The sequence below is a fragment of the Otolemur garnettii genome, unplaced genomic scaffold (genome assembly GCF_000181295.1).
Source record: "Otolemur garnettii isolate 467f Iridium unplaced genomic scaffold, OtoGar3 scaffold00048, whole genome shotgun sequence".
NCBI classification, from domain to species: Eukaryota; Metazoa; Chordata; class Mammalia; order Primates; family Galagidae; genus Otolemur; species Otolemur garnettii.
In genome coordinates this window covers 299,315-309,936 of record NW_003852443.1, presented here as the reverse complement: position 1 = coordinate 309,936, position 10,622 = coordinate 299,315, and the positions used below count along the sequence as shown (strand labels likewise).

The 10,622-nt window shown below is 36.3% G+C and overlaps 1 protein-coding gene across 1 annotated transcript in view; it reads left to right on the top strand.

Annotated features, from left to right (window-relative positions):
* ITGAV (integrin subunit alpha V) overlaps positions 1–10,622 on the top strand; it is a 94,257-nt gene that overhangs the window by 59,885 nt on the left and 23,750 nt on the right. Inside the window, exons 8-13 of the mRNA XM_023514155.1 lie at positions 856–977; positions 2,076–2,119; positions 2,206–2,262; positions 4,911–4,963; positions 5,378–5,580; positions 8,378–8,569. Of these exons, the coding sequence (XP_023369923.1) occupies positions 856–977; positions 2,076–2,119; positions 2,206–2,262; positions 4,911–4,963; positions 5,378–5,580; positions 8,378–8,569 (671 nt within the window). The remainder of the gene's footprint in view (positions 1–855; positions 978–2,075; positions 2,120–2,205; positions 2,263–4,910; positions 4,964–5,377; positions 5,581–8,377; positions 8,570–10,622) is intronic.

Here is a 10,622-nt window from a genome sequence, read left to right as displayed (position 1 = left end):
GTAATAATGGCTGACCTTTAAGATGTTTTTCCTATGTGCTGGGTATTGTTCTACATGCTTTACCTGTATTTGCTCATTTCACAAGGCTGTGAAAATGTATTGTTATTACTTTCATTTCGTAGGCGTGAACACTGAAGCACAGAAAGGCAAAATAACTTGCCCAGAGTCACTTGTTTATAACTTGCTGTTCTGAGGTTCAGACCCAGGCAGTCTGACTCTTGAACTTTTATTCATTATTTTAAACTACAGTTTTGGTCTTTAGGATTTAGTAATGTTTGTCCTCTCTCTTTACATTTCTCTCTTAGTTAATTATTAGAATAAGTCATATGTAACAGAAATAGTACTTGCTGATTAAAAGAATCTACTTGTTGCTTCATTTTGATGAATTGTAGATATTCTGTTTTTAACCAATTTCTTTGTAAAGTTAATAAAACAATCATCTTTTTTGAATAAAGGGATACTATTTCCATATTTAACTCAAATTTGCTTATAAAATTTATTTCAGACATATGACTCTGTTACCCCTAGAGGACAAACTGTTACATAATTAAAGGATTTACTCAGAAAAAAAAAAAAAAATTTTGAGACAGAGTCTATTTCGCCCTTGGTAGAGTGCTATGGCGTCACAGCTCACAGCAACCTCAGACTCTTGAGCTTAAGCTGTTCTCCTGCCTCAGCTTCCCAAGTAGCTGGGACTACAGGCACTGGCCACAACACCCGGCTGTTTTTTTGTTGTACTTGTTATTGTTGTTTAGCTGGCCCGGGCTGGTTTTGAACCTGCCAGCCTTGATGCATATGGCTGGCACGGTAACCACTGTGCTATGGACGCTGAGCCTACTTGAAAATATTTTTAAGAAAAGGTTACCCAACAGTAATGCTGAAGGTAGTTACTCCTTGCCCTAATGGTGTTTTACCTTTCTTTTCCCATTTAGGTTACTCAGTGGCTGTAGGAGATTTCAATGGTGATGGCGTAGATGGTATGAAGTATTTAAACTATTTTTAATCCTTTTAAATAAATTTAGATTAAACATTTGAAACATCTGTATTGAAAATGTTCAGCAATTTGAAACCACTGCTAGGGAATATAGAAGGAGAAACAAGGGCGGTGGTAGTAGCACAGTGAGGAGAGTCCCAGCGTGGTCTGTGGTGAACTTTCCTCAGTGTGCACTGAAATTCCATGGCCACCCTCAGCCTCTTTCTTCTGCTCCTTTCCCATTTCTGGCACTCTCAGCGAGTTCCTAAGCCTCTTCCTGTTTTCAGGAAATTCAATCCTGGGACAGGCTTGGTTTTTTCTTTCCTTTAAGCATGATTTGCCACCTCTGGGCTTTGTCTATAAGGTTATTATCCCATCCTGTCTTTGCTCATCCATCTTCCATAGGAGCTCAGTTTAGGAATCAGAGATTTTACCTGATTTTTATCACAGTCTGTGGCACAGCCACTTTTACATTTCAGTTTGCTCTGTATTATTTTCCATTACTCTAAGTATAGCTTTTCTTCATTTGTGGGTCACTTTATTATGTGAGAGAGATTCTCATTTTGTGGCCCAGGCTAGAGTGACATTGGTATCAGCCTACAGAGCAACCTCAAACTCCTGGCCTCAGGCAATCCTCCTGTCTCAGCCTCCCCAGTAGCTGGGACTACTGGTACCCACCATGACACCTGCCTAACTTTTTCTATTTTTAGTAGAGGCAGGGTCTTGCTCTTGCTATAAGGCTGGTCTCAAACTCCTTAGCTCGACTAATCCTCCTGGATTGGCTTCCAGAGTGCTAGGATTACAGGTGTGAGCCGCTGTGCCTGGCCATATCTTGTTCTTGTTTAACAAGATTAAAAATGACTCCAGAGCTTATTTGCATATATTTGAGAATCTTCAACAATATTTTTATATTTCATAAATTTTGATTTTGTAGAACAAATGCTGGGATTATTAGTATGGAATACCAGTTTTTATAAATCTGTTATTTATTTTCTACTCAAGTAATAAAATGTGCAGCTTTCTGACTTAGCCACTTTCTTCTGTAATTTTCAATCTTGGTCTTAAAAGTGAACAATTTGTTTTGTTTTATATTTTTCCCCAGATTTTGTTTCAGGAGTTCCAAGAGCAGCAAGGACTTTGGGAATGGTAGGAAAGTTAAAATGTGTTTCTTAAAAAATTTCTAAGTTGTCTTATTTTACTGTATTTCATATACTTTTATATTTCCTGCACAGGTTTATATTTATGATGGGAAGAACATGTCCTCCTTATACAATTTTACTGGTGAGCAGGTATGCTTTTAAAATGTCCTCCCCTGCCCTTTCTATTATAAAAGCAGTGCATATTCATTTGAGAAAATTTGAGGAATAAAGTATAAAAAAAGAAAAAGAAAACCACCTATAATCCAGTCAAGGAGATAATCTATCAACCTGTTATCATTTTGGTGTATTTCTGTGTGCGTGTGTATGCATGTGCTCTTGTACACTAAGTACAAACTGCTTTGCTCCATCTCTAATTTTATGTCTTTTTTCATTCAACATTTTATTAGGAGCATTTTCTAACGTCTTGAAAATTTTCTGGCCAGTATCAGAATGGTTTAATGATTTTGTAACACTCATATTGTAGATACAAGATAAGCTTTAAATATTTCATTTTTGTTTTAACCAAAGTAGTTTTATAAGCAAAACCTTTTGTATTTCTGTATTTTGGCTCTTTTTTTTTTTTTTTTTTTTTTTTTTTAGGAATTACAAAATTAAATTGCTCACAAGTAAAACCTTAAAAGCTTTCTTTTCTTTGATAATGACATTACATTTTCCTTTAAGGAATAATCTATACCTTTTAGTTTTATTAACTGCAAAGAAGAAAGCATGGCACACATATATAAATTATAGGCATTTTAGGCAAACTTCGTTTGTACTACCTGAAATAAACTATTCTTCAGTTAAGAAGTTGTACTTTTTGTATCCATTAGCCATCCCCACCTTATGGCATAAAAATATAGTTAGATAGATAAAATGAGCAGTATTAGAATGTTCCCAGTCCACAGAAATGATACGTGCCATGGATACTTCAATTACTCTGATTTGATTAATTCACATTATATGCCTGTATCAAAACATCACATGTATCTTATAAAGATATATATTATGTACCCATAATTTAAAAAGAAAAGAAAAGAACGATCTGAATTGTCAAATTAGAAAAAGGTATTTTAATTATTAGACATTCTGTGCAAGTATAGGCATAATGTAATGTTTTATATATCTCAGAGTTGGTAGTTAAATAAGTTGGTAGTGATAAAGGAAAAATTAAACAGTAGTAGAGAAGAAAAAACCTCCTCATAGTTTGCGTATCTGAGATTCAAGCCCGATTTTTGTTTGGTTGAGATTGTTGGGCTTTGTGAGAGGACTTCTTGGATGGGTGACTAGCTCAGCGTGCCCGGAAACCTCTTCCCGTCTGTGTGGCCGCCAGGGCTGATGTGGAACTTGGAGAGGCGATAGCTGAAAGGCAGGTAGCATCGCTGCTAGGCTGCTGGTCTCTGCCGTTTGACTTTGTTAGGTCAAGCAGCTTCTCCCGTCTCGTGTCTGTGTTTGTCTTTGAACCCTATTGCATGTGGTCAGTGATGCTTGCTTTACTCCTCCTCCACTGTGGGGAGCACGGAGAGGGAAAGGGGTTTTGGATGAAGACAAACCTGAACTGTCTCTGCTTAGTCTGTTACTGCCTTAGACAAGGTGTTTACCACTGTGAATCTGATTCCTTATCTTTACCAGTAAGGAGGCTGATAACTTCCTCCTGGGGTAGTTGTAAGAATCCCATGAAAACTTTTTTTATCATAGGGTACAAGACAAAACTTGTCTCAGTAATGGCATTCTTTCTTTATACCTTCGGGCCAAACACCCTAGGAGACGAAGGCCCCTGGATATTTTCCATTACATTCCAGTCAGCACATCAACATCCCCAAACACAGTACACTGTTCCATGGGCTCCCATCTTGTCATCGAATACAAGAACACACCTTTTATTTTTTTCAGCTACATTGTGCCAACTCCAAATAGGTAATGCGGGAATCTCCCTTCCCATTCCCTCCTGATATCTGAGCTAGTCAAATTTTGGAAGAATTCCTAACTTTCCTTTCGTTTTGGTTTGACTCATTCTCCACCTTAGTTTGTATTTAATCTGTCATCTCTCTCAGTTTTGTTTTGCATGTTGGGCTTTCTTTAGAACTTCCTTTTTTCACATTAATTTCCACCTGGGTTTCTATGTCTGTGATAGCCAGTGTACCCCTGGGGCAGGGGAGAAGACATTCCTTCTCTATATGCATCCTAAGCTCATAACAAACACATTTGTACTGTATGTAATTCAAAAGCAAAACCATTGGACAAGTTACTGAATGAGGTGAAAGATAAAGTTGAGTTCTCTCCACATTTTTACAAACAGCAGTTTCTTTAGAGTAGTAGTAATTTCACATAGGGAGAGCTCATTATTATCTATCATTAATAATTATTATCTGTTATCCTCACTGCATAGGCATTTATATATAGCTTTTTGGGTTTAATTAAAATATGTGTCTGTAGCTGCATATCTTTCTGTTTGTATACCTGTGTCTGATGTGTTTTGGGGAATGGGAAGAAAGAGAGATTAGGCCAGTCTTTGGAAAGAGAATTACTTATACTTGGGCTTAAGTGGCATGTGTTGATGATACTGAAATGATATGTGAATATGTCTTCACTATACCCTAGGAAAACAAGCAAGCCTCATGACCTGGTTGTCATTGTGTTGTCAGAATAAACAAAAGAGAAGAAATTTAGCTTGAAGCACTGTATATATAGGAAAATAAAAAAAACCAAAACCTTTTCACTTTGATACATGTACTACAAATGTTAATTATCTAAACTGGTTGGATGAGACATAAACATTTCATTTTCATCTTGTTATCCAGATGGCTGCCTATTTTGGATTTTCTGTAGCTGCCACTGACATTGATGGGGATGAGTAAGTTTAAAAAAATGTTTCCAGAAACAGTTTTCCTCTCCTGTTTATGAACGCTTTACTAAAACTAAACATTCTTTCTTTTGTTTGTCTGGACCCATCCTGCTAATCTTTCTCTGTAAGGAAGCAATCTGAAGCAACTGTAATCACCAGGGTTAGAAAACCCCCATGTTGGTCTCAACTTTTTTCAATAGCTTTTATAACATGAAAAGATAAAAAAAAGTTATGAATTACTCAGTTTCTTGAAAGAATTAAAGGAAGGTTTGAATTTAAAATGACTGCTATGGTAATCATTTTGTGCTTCAGTGTGGCTGTGAGAGGAGCAGAAAGAAGGAAACAGTTTTTAATAGGAAAGAAAGTGCCTACTGATAGATGGACTATGATCTTGGCTTTGGTGAGAAGATTGTGTTCTCTTAGTTATGCAGATGTGTTCATTGGAGCACCTTTGTTCATGGATCGTGGCTCTGATGGCAAACTCCAAGAGGTGGGGCAGGTCTCAGTGTCTCTGCAAAGAGCTTCTGGAGACTTCCAGACGACAAAGCTGAATGGGTTTGAGGTCTTTGCACGGTTCGGCAGTGCCATAGCTCCTTTGGGAGATCTGGACCAGGACGGCTTCAATGGTAAGATTAAAGCACAGCAACTGTGTGTCCCTGATTACCCATGTTCACCTGGAAAGTCCCATGACTGCATGTGTAAAAGTTCACATGGGCAAACCTTCTTCCTGGGAAAGATGGATTGGGTGTGACACACCAAATTTAAAGACAGATTCCATTTTGATTTTTTATTAAAACTCAGATCAGAGTTTTCAAAAATTGACTCACATGAGTTATTATTCATGCAGCCTCAAATTAGTGTGTCAGAACAATTAATTTCTAAAAGGAAATTTCATCCCCACGGAGCCAGCTGAGTGCTAAGGTTGTGATTAGCATGGGTCTCTGTGTCCTGCTCGGCAGCAGTGCCCTCTGCTGGCTATTTGGCTACAATTGTAAAAAACACACTTTGGCACATTGTCAAGGCAATTCTGACTCTAACGCAAACCTCACAGTTATGCTTTGCCATTGCTGTATATTTTTAATGTTTGAAGATTTTTTAGTTTTTTTTTTAATTTACCAGTCAACTAGCAGACAAGCCATTAATATTTTTAAAGGCATAATTTTGTCCTGGCTGTCTGAGATGTTTTGATGGCAGTTATGTTTTTCTTCATTGGTCCCTTAAAAGTCATAAGCCCGTTGCTGTATTATTCATTTATTTTTGAGACAGCGTCTCACTGTGTTGCCCTTGGTAGAGTGCCATGGCATCACACAGCTCACAGCAACTTCCAACTCCTGGGCTCAAGTGATCCTCTTGTCTCAGCCTCCCGAGTTGCTGGGACTAGAGGCGCCTGCCACAACACCTGACTAGTTTTTAGAAACAGGGGTCTCACTCTTGCTCAGCTGGTTTCGAACTCCTGACTTCCAGCAAACCACCCATCTCAGCATCCCAGAGTGCTAAGCCCATTGTTTTATAATAGTCCCATTTCAATAGCTGTCATTATGTTTATAAAATAAAGTTGGCTTTGACTATAGAACTCTTTTCAGAAACATGAAATATTGGTAAAAAATTACCAAGATTTTTTTAAAAGATACTATTAAAAATCTTTGTACAGATGGCAGATGGAGAGGTTGTACTGTTTGTATAAACAGCAATATCATAGACCTTAGTCCCCTTAAAATTTAAAGAAAGGTTGTATTAAGAAGAAAACTTCAAAATTATAGACGATTTACATGCCTCAAATAGTAGTAGAAAAGGAAATGTTTGGCCTCTAGATTCCACACCTGCCTTTTGAGTAGATATGTCATGGACTAGAAATGTCATCTTTAAGATTAACCCAAGAAGTTTCAATGTTAGTGAAGAACTACTCAAAGGTACATTTTGCTTCCTAAAATACTGTATTTTGTATCATCAAGAGAGCAAGTCAAGCAGTAGTATAAAGTTCATAATAAAACGTGAACAGAAAACTATAGAATAGACCAAATCACTACTTACTGATAACTGAAACTACCTAGAAAATACAAAGCCAGGTCTAAGGTTCTACTCTAAATAAAGTTGGGGAGTTCTTTGTCATATAGCAAGGCCTCTGACCCCAAGGTTTTCCGGGAAGACCTATCACCATATCTTAAGGTTCCACAGCCACTTTAACAGAGTTTTCTTAATATCATGCTACTTTCTTTTTATTGAAATATATTGTCTATTAACATAACAAATGTGAATAAGAGCTAAAAAAAAGTGAAGTTTTATGAAGATTTTACAGAGAGGTTTTACTTTTTAAAATCAATACCATAGAGGATGATTCTGGTCTCCCAGGGTTTCTCCTTTGGGTCTTACTGTCCCAAAGGAGATTTGGTAGGTAATGCCTTCCGTGGGAAATTAGCTATATATATGTCCATTTATTTCTATCTGTCTATGATGTGTAGTTACATATATGTGACAATTAAGTTCATGAACTCATTCTGGAAAAAGTGCCACATACCTCATTGCTGAATACCACCATGGTCACCTATGGCGTTACTCCCCTTGGGAAGGTGTGTGCACCAAAGCCAGTGCTTTTTTTCTGTAATGACCATCAGAGCCATCATTATACAGCACACAAAAGCATGCAAGAACAATGAATGCCACTTAGCAAGACACAGCCACATCAACACAAAGGCAGCTGTGAGTTACTGATACACCAAGGGTATGAAACCTTTCCCTGTTTTTTGTACGGTGCTGCCAGTGTAAGCTCATGGTGGTAAGTTTGTGAACTTAATTGCCAGACCTCATAGGATGGCAGTGATGGTTTGTCTAAGGTGGTAGCCACAGAGGGAGAAGAACGTATATTTTAGAGATAGAAAAGGTTATTTGGTGTTGGATCGTTTTCTTCATTTAAAACCTTATTGTAAGTTGAGCAAGATCAAGATGAAATCCTAACTTTAAAATTCCTGAGCCAGATTGACTTCTTTTCAGAAAAATCAAATGCATAAATAAATTAACTAAAGTTTTGAGAACCAAAATGAACTGTAGATGAACATTTGCTGTCTTCCTCCCACACCTCCCCCCTCCCTAATTATAAAGATGAAAGATTTGAGGTCCAGAAAGGTTAAGTGATTTATCTAAGGTCAGATCCAGAATCTCTGGCTCTAAATTAGTATCACTTCTATACAGTTTTGCTTGAATTTCCTTGATTTACATTGGTCCTTCTGCACGAAGAGTTCCCTATTGAACTTTGAATCAGTATTTATCTTGATAAATGGATTTTGTAAATATTAAGATCTCCATATAAATAATTGTAAGTAAACAATTCTCTCCTTCCTGTCCTCTTCCCTCTCTTCTCTCCATCCTTCCTCATCCTCCTCCTGCTTTTCTTTCTTCTCTTTTTCTCTTCCTCATTTTGCCCCACAGATATTGCAATTGCTGCTCCATATGGGGGTGAAGATAAAAAAGGAATTGTATATATCTTTAATGGAAGGTCAACAGGCTTGAACGCAGCACCATCTCAAATCCTGGAAGGGCAGTGGGCTGCTCGAAGCATGCCCCCCAGCTTCGGCTACTCAATGAAAGGCGCGACAGACATAGACAAGAACGGATACCCAGGTGCTTTCCTATACATCATACATCGCCGAGATTTTTCAGTCCTAATCGCAAGTAGTATTAGTCACTATTGTCTTGATTTATACTTTAAACAATTTCAATTTAATATTTCAAGTATCAATCATCCGTCTATTATGTTGAAGGCATTGGTCCCATCACTGACGGGGACATGAAAAAAGATTGCTTTACTTCCTGAGGATATACACCTGAAACACACTGAGTTTTTTTTATTTCCCTGAAGTCTATGACAAAGTGTCAGAGGAAGATGTCTTAGAAACTATTAAAAAAAAAAAAAAAAAAGCTAAATGCTTATTCTATGTGGTTTTTTTTTTATTTTAACTAGAAATACATTTCATTTATTGATGTACCCAGAGCTTCTTTTTATTTTTATTGATATACAACAGTTGTACATATTTTTAGGGTACATGTTATATTTTAATACCTGTATACAGGCATCAGAGGTTAGTCACTTTTCTTTTTAATTATCTAGTATTCTTATGGACTTGACTAATCATTGTGATCTTATTTAATTCTCACAATAAGGCTGATGAGGAATATAGGCTAGGGTACCTCCCTATTATACTGTTTCCTGGATGTGAAAAGACTGAGAAAGGTAATTTGCCCAAGGTTGTCCCCCTGGGTTAATCCAGTAGGGTCGTTAGGCCCCTTTTCTGGTTCTTACACACTTTATAGTATTATCATAGCATCAAAATGGATCTTTTTGTTAAGTGAAACATAATAGAGAACATTTAAATGACTTTTGTTGTTGAAACAGTTAGTATCGGCCCAATATATGAGCATGCTGAAGTGCTTCTGGACACAAAGATGATTCTTACCTATAAATTAGCACAACTATAAAGAGTTTTTTGTTATAAATGCAATATATTCTAGAACTTTTATAAAATATAGTAAAACATATCAATTTTTCTGTAGGTACTCATACTTTTTTTAAACAAAGTGGTATCATAGTTTATGTGCTATTCATAGTATATTTTATCCATTTAAACTATCAGAAAACATTTCATTTTATTATTCTTCTAAAACATGAACCTTGTGTTTTCATTGTAACAAATAGCTGTACCATATCATAGTCTTCCTTATTTGGGGGCTTTTACATTTTTGCTTGTAATTCTGCTCCATACCTCTGCTTATATCCTTTGGACTAAAGGGTAAAATTTGTCAAAGATGTACACTTTTTTTAAAGACATTGTCAAATTATTGTCCGACTCCCTCCACGGGAAGGTTTTTGTCACCTTTTTTTGAGTACTCACTAGAGGTAAATGAGTGATCATTTTCCTACACTTGTACCTCTTTTAAAATAATTGTTTTACTATGCACTAAGTAGATAGAGTTATTTGAAGTAACAGTTTTTGCTTATTAGTAAAGGTAAGTATTTTTGTTTATTTGCACACTTATATTTACTTTGGTGAATTTCCTTTTTGTGTCTTTTTTCTGCTGCTGGGATGTTGTATTTTCTTTCACTCATTCAGTCTTTAAAAACTTGTGCAGCGCCTTAAATAGTATAAATATGTTAACTTGCTAATCCTTGTATACATTTCCCAGTTTGTCGCATTAGCTTTCTGGGCATAAGGAAGTTTTGAATTTTTATTTATTTCGATCTTCCTGTTTTTACATTTTCTCGTGTGCTTTTCTGCTTAGAAAGGACTTCCTCAGATTTATCGTGGGTACACGGAGACAGAGCTCTGACTTTACTTTTTCTAAATCATAAGCCAGTGACGTATAAAAGTTAATGCATTCTATTTTTGCTGATTTGATGCTCTCTGGTATCCTATTCAACATATATGTAATGTGCTTTTTTGGTTGTTTGCTTTGTTTTTGAAATGAGAAATAGGAATAAAAAAGAAAGTTTGCAGTGAAATTATAAAATCCAATCCATGGTTAAAGGTTTTTTTCTTTGAGCTTCTGTATGTTTGGAAACATACACTTTCTTATTTTTCCTAATATCTATTAAAAAATATTTATATCCACTTAGATGAAAGACTAGTTTGTGATGAGCATTTGACACTGGTGATAATTTATAGTTTTCATACATTTT